The following is a 15626-nucleotide window of genomic DNA, read 5'->3' on the forward strand; positions in this document are numbered from 1 at the left end:
ATGTAAGCATACCTTATTTAAAGCATTCAGTAATGGATTTTAGTTTCAGTTTTGTCAATCTTGATTTTGTGGAAGTGTCCCTCCACTTTTTTGCCCACAATACATCCATTGGGGTTGTTTCTGGAGTTTGCTCGATGTATTTCAGCGCAACTTCAATATCAAAGGTGTCCTTAGCAGCAGAATGACTCACTACGTTGTCACTGGCTGTTTCGTCTTCATCAGAGTCAATTTCTTCCTCTGCTTTGTTCTGTACAACAGCAATGATTTGGTCGTAGCTGAATCTTTATTGGTAACTTCCGAAACATTAGTCTCAACAAGCCACTCTTCTACATCTGTCATCTGGAGATCATGCTGAAACACTTGTAGATTTTGTAATGTTTCTGTTGTGTCTGTCTCAACTTCTGTTTCTGTCGAGGTCGGCTCATGACCAGTCTCAGGTTCTTCTTGTTTCAATGATGGCCAAATTTTTTCCAAGCCTTCTGAAGGGTGGTTTGATTTTGTCCCAAGCTGCAGCAACGGTGTAGATAGCATTTTTGTTGTTTAAACTTGTCATTGCCTTAAAAATCCTTCTTCTGTTTTGTCCAACAGAGTCAACATATTTTCTTCTGTATCTTATCTTTAACCACTCAATGACACCCTGATTCATGGGTTATATTAAAGGTGTCACATGGGGTGGTAAAAATATAGCCTTGATGTTTCCTTTCTTTAGTTCACATTCAGAGGGGTGACTGGGAGCATTATCTAAAAGCAAAACAGCATGAGCAGGTAAGTTTTTAGACTGCAGGGACAAATTCATCGAAAAACAACTCCTTAAACAATGCAGCATCCATCCAAGCAGATGATTGATTCCGATAGTAAATTGGAAGTGTTGCCATGTTTGGATTTTTAAATGCTCTTGGCTTCTTGGATTTTCCTATGATGAACAACGGCATTTTGTGGCATCCGTTGGCATTACTACAAGTTGCAATTGTGAGTCTGTCTTTAGCAAACTTTGTTCCTAAAACAGGTTCATCTTTAGCAGTAAGAGTGGTTTTTGGAAGCATTTTGTAATTTAGGCCTGTTTCGTCTACATTGTAGACTTGATCAGGTACAAGATTCTGTTTGTAACCAACTTATCAAATTATTGTACAAATTCTTCAGCAGCATAATCAGCTTAGAGTTTTTCCCCCACAATTATAACATGTCGTATGCCATGACACAACTTACATTTATAAAGCCACCCTTCGCTAGCGCAAAACTTTTCTAGATAACCTTCCAACTTTTCATATAATTTTATAGCTTTTTCCTTTACAATGGGGCCTGACAACGGCGTTCCCTTACGCCTTTCATGACGAAACCAAATCCATAACACTTTATCCACAAATTCAAGTTTTGGTTTTTTTCAACATTTTTCTACTTTTTAACGCATGATATGTCTCAACTGGCATTGAGTACGCTTCCAAATCTTTAAGGTCCTTTTTCCAATCTTTTACCGTAGTCACCCCTACACCCAACTCAGAAGCTAGCTTAATAACAGACTCACCTTGGTTCAATCTTTGTAACTAGTGTTGGGCCGATTCCGATTCCATTTTCGATTCTTACATTAAAGGGTCGATTCTTCGAATCCGATTCCGATTCCTTAATTTTTATCTGACAATGTTCAACAGAGTAATATCCTCAGAAAAAAAAAAAGGTTGTTTATGATATTAAAAATGTAATTGCATTGTTTTTCATTTTCTGTGCAGAAATTAACATTATATACAGCTTATATAATGTTAAAAAGTATGTTCCATTAGACCATTACCATCAAGTTACGCTACCTTGAATTTCTAGCACAATTTGGCCTTTTAACCTTGCATATAGTTAGACGAAACACGTGTTCAAACACTGCCAATAATCAAAGATGTCTTATGTCGTAAATTGTAAATAATGTTATAACTAGGGGCCTGTTCTTTTCGTGATCGCGATTAAACGACGATAAACGCGAAATCACAGTTAAATACAGTTTTTACGCGAAATCGCCATAACACTGCGTTTTTACACGAGATTTTGTATTAAAACGCAAAATCGCAGTGTTTTTACGCGAAATTTAAATACTGGTTAAAATATGTGTCTCGTCAATGGTAAACAAACACCGCAACATGGCCGCCAAACATTAATCATAAATGCACTAAAGCAAACAAAAGCTTACACACGCTCACGTTATAATGTTAAACCCAAAAATATACTGTAACAATACGCAAAACTACGGCGTTTATTTTCCTTTCCGGCATAATGTTTGGATAGATAAGACAAACAGGCGAAGGTTTAAAGCGTACGCACACCGCTCGGGGCACTGACGTAAGCTTGGAACAGTGACACCGGAGACCGGATAAATACAAAAGCAAGCAGATGATTGGGCGAATGGTGTTTGGAACAGCCTTACGTGAGTGGCCATATCACGTCAGCCAGGGGCACTGGCATATAGTTGGAACAGCGTCGTAGTATCAAGCAGATTAAATCGCGCCAAAAAGCGGAAAAATGTAAACAAACATTAATTTTCGAATGGTCTGACGATGATGATTAGTTGGCCAACGGTTTTTATAGATTTTGTTGGGTCGTTACAACAACGCGGAAATACCATAACGCCGAATGTCAAAATTGACCACAAAGCCGAAATAACAACTGAATGAATTTGTGTGTGTTTCTTAAATGTACCTTAACGCCGAAATACCACAATCAAACCTAACCTTACCTTACTTACCTTACCTTCCCTTGCCTAGCCTAGCCTAGCCTAGCCTAGCCTAGCCTAACCTAACCTAACCCAACCTTTGTGGCAGCCCTGTAATGACATTTTTCGGCGTTGTGGTACACAGCAGTTTTCTAGCTGTCGTCGTGATCAATTTGGCATTTCGGCGTTGTGGTGCGTCCTCGATTTTGTTAAAGGGATTAATAGTTTTCCAGATTAGTTTATGGGAACGAACTAATAATCAGTGTCTAAATCAAAAGTATTGTCATATAAATATATGTAACCTATTTGTTTAGGGTATTCAGTAATGAGTAGGTCCAAGTAAAATTATTTAACTTAAATAATTTTAGATATATTTACGGTAACACACGTTTTTTTTTTTTTAGCACCGCTTTTGTGTTTTTAAGTGAATTTTAGCACCGCTTTTGTGTTTTAAAGTGAATTTTAACACCGCTTTTGGTAATTTTTAATGACGAAATCTGAAAATTTTATTTACCACTTTCAGGGGGCCCTAGTTATAACTTAACCAACTTTAGATACCTTACATTATAAACTCAATTAATTAATTGTAAAAAAGAGGTTTGTACGGTTAGGTTAAGAATTTTATTTTCAAGCACAACTAAATAATGATCCAAATAAAATGACAATATAACCTCGTTTATACATATTTGAAGGGGCCAGGGCAAAAAAAAATAAAAAGAGGGAAATGTAAAAATAAAACTTTATTATTTTTTTATGATGGAAATGACAAGAAACAAATATGCACCACACTAAAATAAAATGTCAGCGATGCTTACGTTTTAATATATTACCTAGAACTTAATTATCTCACTTGGTGAAAAGAATAAATCCATCCAGTCTTGCAGTTCTTCACAACCGTGAACAGAAAATAAATTTTCGGTTCTTGAGTAAGAAAGTTCTGTGCATGTTTTAGCATCTCAAAATTTCCACATTTTATGGTGAGATTTTCTTACACAAAATATTTAAACTCTTCAAATAATCGCGTGTTAACATTTAATTCATTTCAGAAATTTATCGGAAACAATTCTGTTAAACTAACACAACTACTTTCAAAAGATTGTTTATGTTTGGTAATAAATATTTACGCACGTTTTAGCAGCAATGTTTGGAAATTCAGATTAGCCAACTGCCTTTTAAAAATATATCTAATGTAAAACGAGCATCGCTGAACACGCACAAGAATGCCAATTTACAGCAATTTGGTTATGTTGCTTTTAAACTTATTTTAATATGGTCGCAGTAATCCACTGTGAATTTGGGTAAAATCTCATTAAAAATTAATTCATTTTAATTCTTTAAAGTTTAACGTGCAGAGATGTGAAACATCTTAATTTACACGTTCACGTGACCAAAGATTTGGTTCATGGCCGTATGGTTTACCATGGCAGGTAGCACAAACAAAAAATTAGGTTTTTTACAATGGCAAATGTAGCTGCCACGATCAAATAGTTAACTTTTTTCATTATTTTACTTGCCGTTTACATTTAGATAATTTTCTTTAAACATTTATGGTTTTGTCTAATTATTTTTGAAGGTTTACTATTAAATGCAGTGCTGCTGCAACGTAATTTCCGAAATATGCTTTCGCTTTTAAAGCGGGAAAGTATATACTGCATTTGTACTGTAGGGAAAATGGCGGTGCAAGTAAATAAATACGTTAATCACCGTAATTCGTAAATCAGTTCGTAAAAAAAGATTGTATTATGCAGTTTAAAAATTATATTTGCATGCATTTTAATATTTTCTTACGTTGCGTAGGAGATGTATTTTGCAAACTTAAAAACTGACATCGTCCCAGGTGATCCGTGGCTTGCACAGGTCGTTATGCCACCTCGGTGCCTCACCGGTCGGCGTGTGTGGTCGGTGGTAGTGTCTCGAACGGGTGTAGGTCGATTGTCATGGAGAGCGGAGATCGACTCGAGCCCTAACGGGACCTGCCAGGACGCGCCAGTTGGCCTTCACCCCTCAGCGCGAGCAGTCGTGTGCGACTCGCGGAGTTCGGCGATCGGCGTTCGTGTGCGGACCGGACAGTCGTGTGCGGACCCAGAACGTTACAAGTTAGTCGTGTGTGTGGTCCAACCACTCCTGCCTGCCACGTGGCGACGTCATGACCACCGAGATAAAGGAGTCTCGTGCTGTGAACTAGCCCACAGCAACCACCCTTGTTAAAGGTTAGTTGGCGCCCTCAGACACCACCCAGCCACGCATCAACATCGGCAGGACGACAAAACAATGCAGGAATCGGTCATGGTCGATTCCAAAACCATTGTACAGTCAAACCTCGTTTGTACGGCCCCCAGTTCGTACGTACACCTCGGTCGTACGTACAGATTTCAGAAACCGTGAAAAATGAGGCGAAAAATTAAAAAAAGTTAAAAAATATGAAAAGTGTAAGAAATACGTTAAAGTTTATTAAAATACAGTCCTAACCTGCAACGTTTATAACAAACACGGGCTACATACACATTGCATCACAGTAAATAAACTAAAAAAAAACCGCAAATTGATGGAAATTTACCGTCAAAAGCGCGCCGTACGCGGATAAGGTCATTGTACTCGGTCAGCTGTTGTTACGGCGCGGCGTAGCCGCCGGCTGGCTCTCTTTGTTCCCTGAGCTGCGCATGCGCAGTATATCTCACTCTACGCTCCGCCCAGACTCGTGACGTTCCATCAGCAGCCAGCCAATAGACGCGAGCTTAGCGGAAAAAAATATATGCTCCACCTCCCTTGTACCAGTTCTGTCCAGTTCTAATACCAGTTTATTGGTATACGCACCAGTTTTCTCGCTGCCATGACACGTTCAAGTTTACGTTCATCTTGATGTCTTGATACCAATGATTAATTATTTACAATCCCCTGATATAAATGGTTAGTTAAAAAATATGCATCAACTGTGTAATACTTCTTAAATTATAAAATACGTATAAAACAGTTACAAGACACCGCTCATTTTATTTTGTGAAGATTATATCTCATACGTACCAGTATTTCGGCTATGAAATAAATACAGTATCAGAACTTACAAGCCACGTAATATTCCCGTTACGTTCATGCATTCGTGAGTTTACGTTTTTTCCTCGTGCATTTTAGATCGTCTCGTGCTATAATTACTCGGACTTATTGCTACTCTTAACTGACTACGATTTGGATTTTGGATGGATTACGAATTTCATCTGGATTTAGATTTTTTGTTTCATTACTTGGATTTATTTTGCTTCGGTTTTTGAAAACCTTCGCTACTTTTTGGACACACATTTTGTACATCATGAGCGGAAGCAAGAGAAAAGCTATTACGCTTATGGAAAAATACGAAATAAAATAAACTATTCTATAAAATATATATATTTTGCGATTTAAAATGCTCATTGTAGCCTATAAACGTTACGTTTTTCATGATGTTTTTAGGCCTACTAGTTAATCTTATTTACATTTATAAAGAACCCACTGTAATTTTTTTATTTGAGCAAATATGTTATGCGTTAATTCCAGCATAATAAACATACGTACATGTAAAAAATTTACTTGTTTGCCAAAGGCACATGTACGTGCCGTGTATAGACACGGCAACAGCAATTCATTTCCCGTGGCAGCGGTGGGAAAAAGTGTGAAGGGGAGGGGGGGGGGGGGGGAGAGTAGCCACAAATGGACATAATTTGGCCTCACTGGTTCGTACGTACAACTCGGTCGTACGGACAAATTTTGGAGAACCGTGAGTGTACGTAGAATCGTGGTTTGACTGTATTCTGAATCCCACGATTGTAATGGAATCGGTGGACCCGACCGATTCCGGAATCGGAATCGACCCATCACTATTTGTAACACGTCAAGTTTTTGTTGCAGAGAAACACAAACACGTTTATGTTTTTGAGTTGCCATTGTCACACACGTAACCCCACAATAAAGCTATGCGTAGTCGTGAATAAACACAAACAGTATTGACGATAAAAAACATAAAACAGTACAAGATTATAGTACAAGCACTTTCTACACCAACAATCACGGCTGAATCGACAGATTATGAAATGAAAACATGTAGATGCGTCACTTTTTTAAGTCTGAACAGGCTCGCCAACCACGGAGACTAGGTCAGATATCCGGAGGAGTCGGTTGTGGGAAGATCGGATATATAGGGTTATACTGTACCGAAAAGCCTTAATTTAACAAATAATATTTCAGGAAATATCTTGATTAGACAAAAACAGTGAGCACTGCATATTCCTTTAAATTTTTTGCAGATCCCGTTGCAATTTCTGCGGGAAATAATTATTTCCCACAAAATGTTTTTTCAAATGAAAAATTGTTTTCAGCATAGCCAATAAAACTTAACAAAATAAATAAATATTATACATCATTAGCTAGCCTGGTGACAATTGTGAACTGTTAAAGTCTGAATTTATCGTGAACAGAGTATTTGTATTTTTTTCCCCGTGCATACAAGTAAAATATTTAAAAAAATGTTAAAAAATATCGGATACTATAATTATATAATGCATACATGCCAACTTTTGAAATCCCCAATCCATTAGAAGAATTTAAATGATTTATTGTAGCGTAAATCAATTCAGCAATTTGGTTACTGTATGATTAACCATGACAAATGACTAATTATTAGGGACCCCAGAAAATGGTAAATAAAACTGGCTCATTTCGGTGTAAAAAAATGACAAAAGCGGTGCAAAAAACCGGTGTGAAAATTAGCAAGCGGTGCAAAAAAATCGGTGTAAAAATAAGCAATTAGTAGAGACCCCAAAAAATTGTGAAAAAATTATGCCATTGGCGGTGTAAAAAAAAACCTCATAGCCTTACTGCTTCCTTATTTGCCTGGCCAATTTTTGGGACATAAGTTTCTCTAAGTGTGTTGGCTGATGATGGCAAATCCCCTGCACCTAAAATGTATACATAACTTACAATATACTTATAAATAGGTAGCATTTATAAGGTTATCGCTGAAAAATATTAATGGGCTAATTTATTCAAAACAATTCTTAGCCAAACCTAACCTAACCTTTTCTAGATTAGGTACTGCTGGATTACAGAGTCAAACCATCAATCAATCAGTCAAAAATATATTGTGGTGTGCTCACATTTCACAATGCAATCCATCCTATTTATGTGTTTGTTAATCTGAGGTACTTGCATATTTATTTGAAGTAAAGGTAAGTTAATCGATAATATTGTAGGCCTACATATTCTTATGAACATTTATTAGAGGGGGAAAACATTTCTAAATAAATAAGGCTAACCTTCAACATGGGTGTTACACCATTCCCTCATAGCTGGATGATCAGCTTTTTCCAAAGGATTGTTAACTTACAGCATCATATTGTTACGATTTACCTGCGGGTTCGTAAAGGATAGCCCAATTAAAGATTTTTATCACACACACAGTTTTATTTATAACCACTACTGGTCACTTACAAATAATCTTTTAAGATGGCAAATAATTAACTACACTTAAAGAAATGTCAATTCACCAGTCACTCGCCGTCACACTCTTCGCCGAGATCCCACGCGACGACTCGCTCGCAACTTCACTCGGGACTCCGACGCGCCCGCGACTCTATCGCCCGGAAACTCCACCGCGGGAAAACTCCCGACTCCACTGAACTCTCTCACTCCCTGCCCTGGAACCCTCGTCCAAGGACTTCGCCACTCTGCCGCACCCGCGGCACTATCGCCCGGAAGCTCCGCCGCGGGAGAACTCCCCACTCAGACTCTCTGCCCTGGATCCTTCGTCCAAGGACTTCGCCACTCTGCCGCACCCGCGGCACTATCGCCCGAAAACTCCGCCGCGGGAGAACTCCCCACTGAACTCCTCTCGAAGGTCGGCCCAACCTCCTTATATAGCCCTTGGGTTCCCATCCAGAACAATCGGGCATGTCTCCGAGATATCGCGCGACCTTCGCCGTCGAAATGCCCAGAAACGCGTCGTGAAACCTCGAAGGACGCGGCGGCTGCTCAAAGAACGCCGATAAACGCAACAAGCATCGGGTTCCCACAAAACGCGCCGATAAACATGTCTGAGTCCTTTTATTCCGCAGTGCGGCCTCTTTTAAGTAACTCGATCAGAGGCAGGTGCGCGCTGCGACGGTCAGGATGTCGCGCGATATGACACGAGATACCAGGGAGAGGATGCAGGTGGAAGGGGGCGCAGACAGGCCGTACGAGCGCGGCGATGCCAAGCACTGCAGCCAAGCCCAATCGTAACAATATTAACAAAATCAGAAAAAAAATTCTTTTTTTCTGCACTTTCAAGCTTGTTTGCTTCATTCATGCTGTCGCCTATCGAGATTTGTTTAGACACGGTAGAATGCTTGACAAAATAATTGTCTTTTTTGTTTTGTTTTGTGTGTGTAATTTGCCACATGATTTTTGCACGTGTCTTTGCGTGTACAATCAAACCGCACGTTTCAGAACTTGCACATCATAATTTTGTCCCGCTGATCAAAAATATAAAATCATCCGATATTATCTCTCTTTCGCGATCAAACATTGTCGAAGTTTTCGGCATCTTAGCCACAAATTCAATTGTATCACAAAACTTACAAAATGTGGATGGTAGTTGTAAACACACATAGAAATGTGCACGCAAAAATGACTGCCATCTTAGCTCGATGCAATTAAATTGCGGCAGAAACGACCATTATTCAAAATACGAAAACTGTGGAGTCAATTTGTTATGTTGGTAGTGCGCACATATCGATTGTTGACAATTTTTACATTTTGTTTTCATTTGCGATGGTAATATTTACTGCTTGTAAACAGAGTAATAAAAATACGTGGATTTCAGTAACGTGTCAAAACGAAGATAATATCACGGCACTAGTCTTTCAGTCTATGTTTATTTCACGCCTATGTTTATGATGGCGTAAATAAATAGAACTTACGACATAAGGACATTATTCTGTGCGAAAAAGCGTGAATTTCGTGCGAAAATTCGTGAATTTCGCGACTATGTCAAAATCAAAGGAAAGTCGCAAAATTCGTTTAAAGTATCAAATTTTCGCGTTATTTCGTGAATTTCGCGCTTCACCATTTTTCGGGGTCTCTACTAATTATTGTACATTTTATACTATCTACCAAAATATTTTCAGGGGGAAAAAAAACCTTTAAATGACCAAACAATCTGGTTTGGAAATTTCATAGCTTAAACCCATCTTATAATAGTACTTTACACAATATTGCACCCATCATCAGCTGCACTCAATTCAACTGTTCATATCTATATGTGTATTAAAATACATAAAGTATTTTTTATTAACAAAAAATAGAAGAAATGTTCTCTCTACCAAATGGTAAAATCATGAAATACTTTTAACTCAACATGTGTTAGAACAAATATGAACTGAAATACACAATGTTAGCTATAAAATACTGAGCACAGTAAGAAGTACCTGCTAACAACCAGTAACATCAGGTCCTTGGCCAACATCGGCTGCTGATCGACCACGTGCATGACGTTGTACAGGAAGCTCTCTTGCTCATGGGGGCTGACCTTCAAGTACGGGAACTTCTTGACAACAGCCTGCACCAACTTCTCTCCCGACCTGCCAGCACCCCAAAGTACACACTTAAGTGCTGTTTGTCATCCCACAATCACTTCCATTGAACACCTACACAATAATACATAGTTCTGACACACACATGTAGTCTTAATCAGGCTTTTCAAACAAAACGTAACTATATTTCTATTTTAAAAAATCTAAAAATTATATCAGTAAACTTAAAACCCTAATGGTTTGTACACATTATTATTTGAGCAGGGGCAGGATCCCATTTTTTTTTTGCGGAAAAAATAGGAATGCATCTTTCTCAAAATATCGGGCGGGAAATTACTTTTTCATGTTTCCTGATTTTATCGCCAATTTATGTTCCAATATTGTTGTTAAACTTTTCTCAAAGAAAGCAACTGCACTAAATCTACAACCATGGATTACATCCACAAAAAACTGGGGAACTGTTAACCTATGGACAAAATGTGAACACAGTAGTTTAAATTATGTATCAATTGATAGTTATGATAGATTTACTACCATATGTACACAGTAGTAAACAATATAGACGTTGCAATTTACATAAAAGTAAATAAAAGTGCCAGATATGAGTGTAAATTAGCTGTAAATCTGTTTGTAATATTGCTGAATATGCATGAATAATTAGAGAAAAAATTAAAAGTGTACATAAGAGCTAATTTTATCACTATTTTGCAAATTAGGCATATTCTTTCAATTTTCTAGTGATCATAAAATTAAATTAATTTATTTAACTTTATTTTACAGTATCACTAGAATAATAACTTTCATACTTAAAAAAAACTTTTAGCAAAGTAAAGCAATTTTTGTAATTTGTTACCTCAAATAATTACTAATCCCGTCTCATCCAGTGAGATTTCTTTTCTGCCGAAATATTTACGAACCAAAATTCTATAACCAGCCCCGCTCTAATTAACATTCTTGAACAGATTTTAAACATAATTCTTTGGCCAACACTATTTTTTTTTATATGCAAGTCTGACCCAGATTCTGTACAGAATTCATATACAGTTAAACTTGCTTAAGACGTTCCCGCATAATACCATTTCCCGTTTATAATGTTTAAATCAATGTTTAAATCATTATTCCTTTGGTCACTTTCATATATCCCTATGTTAAGTTTTCCCATTCAAAACATTTGCGTTTATAAATGCTTCCCGCATTTCAGGAATGAAATAATGTAATAAAGTTTATCATTACTCTTAAAATTTATTTATAGCTAAACATTTCGAAAATTGTTTCAAAACAATGACAAACATGACCGTTAAAACCTTTGCAGCACGCAGCACGCTGTTACGACATATTTTTTGACCAATCATCTGCTTGCATTCGTATCCTTTGTGAGGATGTTTCATCTCTACACCATTTCCCTCCTTCCAGGCATAACATCTGATGAATACACAACAAAAATAAACCACTAGCCATTGGTTGACCCGATTGCGTGACACGTGATGCAACTGGTAGAGCAATATGAGGACCTAATTCAGTTTCATTGTTTTTTGAACACCGTGGTAATAATTTTATATGGTGGACTTAATGATAAACATTTTAGTTTACTCATCTTGCTATGATTTCCATTTTTGGCCGGACTTATACTGTATTTACCCGTAAATTGAGCACAATCTTTCGTAAAAGATGTGTTGAAAAATCATGGTTCGAGGCTGATTCAAAACTTGACAGAGCCAAATGACAACACTGCATAATGCACAGGTTTCTTCAAGCTCCAAGGTTGGTTGACCTGCTTTTGCATGTTGACTGTGCTTTGTGATTTTGTTTTTCTGTAAGAATATGTTGTAAAGATTGCCGAAGGTTTATGGTAGTGATAATCTACGCCTGCTGAAAAAAAAACCTAAGATGATTTAAAAAAGCTCAGAATATGAAAACTCGTGTCTTGGGTAGAAAAAATGTTGCGGAAAATCGTATTCTCAATTGAAGTCGGGGGAGGGGGGGGGGGGGGGGGGGGGAAATTGGTTTTGAGTAATGGTGTTATTGCAATAAAGAGTTTATTTAAAAGGTGAGAATTTGTAGGGTATGCTTCTTCAGAAATTTTCAATATATTTTGTTAATAATCTTTCTAACATGGCATTGATTCCGGTCGTCTGCGTCCGAGATGTTTATGGCGCTTCACTGATGTAAACAAAACAGATGCGATCAGTAGCCATTACACTGATGATTTTGTTGTCTAGTTCATCACTGTAAAAATGTTATTCAGAGTTAATCCATAAATAAAATATACATTACCTGGTATATTTATGGCAACGAATTGTACTGAAAATATTTATAAATTTTGTAATACCCTTGAAACAAAATTAAAGAATGCTGCAAAAAACATAACCGCAAAGGTTACCACCAGTACCAAGAATGCTAACTGTGCTGAAGTTAACTCTATCCGCTGGATCTATTTATTACCCGGTGGATTATTGTAAAAAGAGCTTGGAACAACAGCTTATGCGATTCCATGCAACTAAGGCAAATTCTGTTGCGGTTTTTATTTTTTTACATCTAAACGTGCAATGATGCCAATAGATCTAAGGACATTTCTACAGGCATATAAAAAAAATAACAATAAGTGAACCACCATACAGGCAGCATCAGTCTCTCTGAGAGCCTCCAATGTGTGGATCTGCCACAAACATTAATTTTTCCCTACTCATTTTTGCCATTGGTAATGATAGAACTAATACATAAGGGACTTCCTACAGGTATCTACTACGAATAAACGAAAAAAAAATGTGGCTAATACTGAACAGGTAGCACCAGGTCTTCTGAGCATCTCCAATGTGTGGTTTTCATGGTAACTAAAAAGATAATTCTATATTTTGAATAATTTTATAATTCAATAATAAACACTTTAAAGTAATGTGTTTTCTAAATTTGGTATTCCAGGCAGAAGTGGTAAAGGTGATCCAGGAGTGACTTCAACACAGACTTGTAATTTCTTCAAGAAATTACCTGATAACAGGATAAAATGCACTTTTTCTCTTCTGTCCTAAAAACTGAATATGGTTTAATAACAGGAATGCACAGGCACGTAAAAAAATATCCTTGAGTTAAAAATGAGTAGGTCATTTTTCAAGAAAAAACTAGCAACGGAGGTGTTACTTATTCTTTGTCATATGGCAATATTTTTTGTGAACTTAGCATTTGGACTATTGCGGATGGTTTATATATTCAATAGTAAATTGTTGTCTGTATACCAAGATAAATTACATAATTTCAATGCTGTTGCTCCAGATCCAGATAATCCAATATCTTTTCCAACTGAATCCCATCCCGAAGTATAAATGCCATTCCTGTCCATGTCTAATATTTATAAACTTCCTTAAGGACTTCTATATGTATGTATGTTTATAGTATGTTTACTTTACATAGGTTAAACTTTTATGAAAAGGTGAAATGATTTTTTTAGGATAAGAGTTACTAAATGTATGTTCCGAGTTGTGAACGAATGAATTATGGATTGACATTTTGTCGACACTGCATTCATTACACATGATGAGGGGTGACAAGATGGTACAGTGTAGAGCTGTGCCAATACTAATCGGCAGAAGCAGATTTTGCAGATATTTATTTGAATTAGAATTTCTGCAAATTCTCAATATGCTTGTTAATTTTTTGGCAATATTATTGAAAAATGAAGGTGCCTGCCATAACCTAAAAATCCAAAAGTACCGTTTTCACTTTTCATACTACTGCATTTTTGAACTTTTATCATTTCTTAGCTACGTGTGCCAGCCGTACAGATCATACTTAAACATCCTATGTTTTAAATAACGTTCTTGAATCTAATACATCATAAATAAATATATTACCAGCACGGTAAAGTTATATAAGAACAAAAACTTGCTTTATTTAGAGCATGGCTCCCACTACAAACAACAGAAAATACCAACTGCTTGAACTGCAAAGAAATGTTAGAAATATCGTGACGTACACTTTTTTTAATTAACTCATGTACAGTTTTTAAAATTGAATAAAAAAAAATATAGAACTTCATATAACATAAATTACTTTGTTTCCCATGCAAAGCGATCTTCTGAAAGCATTTCCGTATAAATGTTAAGTACTTTAAATTTTCGTCGCCGCATGTGTTATAATTGTATTGGAAATCCCGTTCTTGAATTGTAAACACGTACAAAGTCTCGCAATTTTGTACATTCTAAATTAATTTTTTTAAACTTTGTATTTTGTGAATCAATATATTTCATAGTTACCTATTATTAAATAACCTTACTTTATATAATTACATATTAATACTTAAATTTTCCAGTCTCCATTAGTAAATGCATGTTCAATAAGCAACTAATCGGTCGTTAACAAATGAAAACTAGCTAAAAATACAAGTTGAAAAAAAGAGAGGCTATGTTACATTAAAAAAATAAAATACATATGCATTGCATACTTTTCTTTAAAAAGTTTTTTTGGGTAATTTAGTAAATTTATAAAAATATTTTAACCAAATTGTGTTATAATGTTCGCAGGCTCTCACGGCCATTGCCTAAAGTAGCTTGGGTTCTGGGTTGCAGCCGTGTCCTTGGCGAATAATTCACCGACGTTTCTGTCGACATGGCAGTCGCCATTTTCAAGGAGCAGTTACCTACTAGTAGGTAACTGATCCCCAAAATTGTTTTCTCCTGTATCATTCGGAATCTGAGAACCAGCAACAGTTGTATCAGCTATCTGAAATATTTTGTGAATAGGTACAGCTCTAGTAGTGACTGATGGAATGCATGGATGGAGGAAACAGGAGTACATACTTTGAAGAACACACATGCTCATGACAACGTCTATAATGTATCTGAATTGTGAAAAATGTAGTTTTGATCCTGCCAGGGACTAAACATGGATTGCCTTCTTGGGAGGCAAGTATCTGATCACTTCACCACCACAGCACCCATAAATATTAAACCTCAAAGATTTAATATTGCTATATCTAACAAAAATATTAATAAATGGCTACCAATAGGACCCGCAGAAACAGTGCAAATACTAAACAATAATGACCAATATGTTAAATATTTTAATTATTATTTAATTGTTTCTCTTTCACACAAACAGAAATACTTACATTGGCACTACTTTCAGCAAAACCAATAGCACACTATGAATCCTGGCATAGCAGTCAACCTCCTTTTGGGTTGGTTGGCTATCTTCCCACTCATTGCTGCTCAAAACTGGAAAAAGAAAGAGAAAAGGTGAAATTTCTCTAATGCCACCTAAGGTTGTCTGAAACACACTGCAAAATCAGAAAACCCAGCAATTAAAAACAACACTAACAAAGCATAAAAAATAAGTCACAGTTTACTATGTATTGTGGAATTATATACTATACTTTTCTACACAATTAAGATGAAGTTGACGCCGAA

At 36.6% G+C, this 15626-nt stretch overlaps 1 protein-coding gene across 2 annotated transcripts in view; it reads right to left on the reverse strand.

Annotated features, from left to right (window-relative positions):
- LOC134537085 (RNA polymerase I-specific transcription initiation factor RRN3) overlaps positions 1–15626 on the reverse strand; it is a 55317-nt gene that overhangs the window by 19980 nt on the left and 19711 nt on the right. For both annotated transcript variants that reach the window (XM_063377338.1, XM_063377349.1), the window contains exons 5-6: positions 15329–15434; positions 10123–10275 (exon numbers count right to left, since the gene is read on the reverse strand). In XM_063377338.1, the coding sequence (XP_063233408.1) occupies positions 10123–10275; positions 15329–15434 (259 nt within the window). The remainder of the gene's footprint in view (positions 1–10122; positions 10276–15328; positions 15435–15626) is intronic.

Source organism: Bacillus rossius, chromosome 1 (genome assembly GCF_032445375.1).
Source record: "Bacillus rossius redtenbacheri isolate Brsri chromosome 1, Brsri_v3, whole genome shotgun sequence".
Classification (NCBI taxonomy): Eukaryota; Metazoa; Arthropoda; class Insecta; order Phasmatodea; family Bacillidae; genus Bacillus; species Bacillus rossius.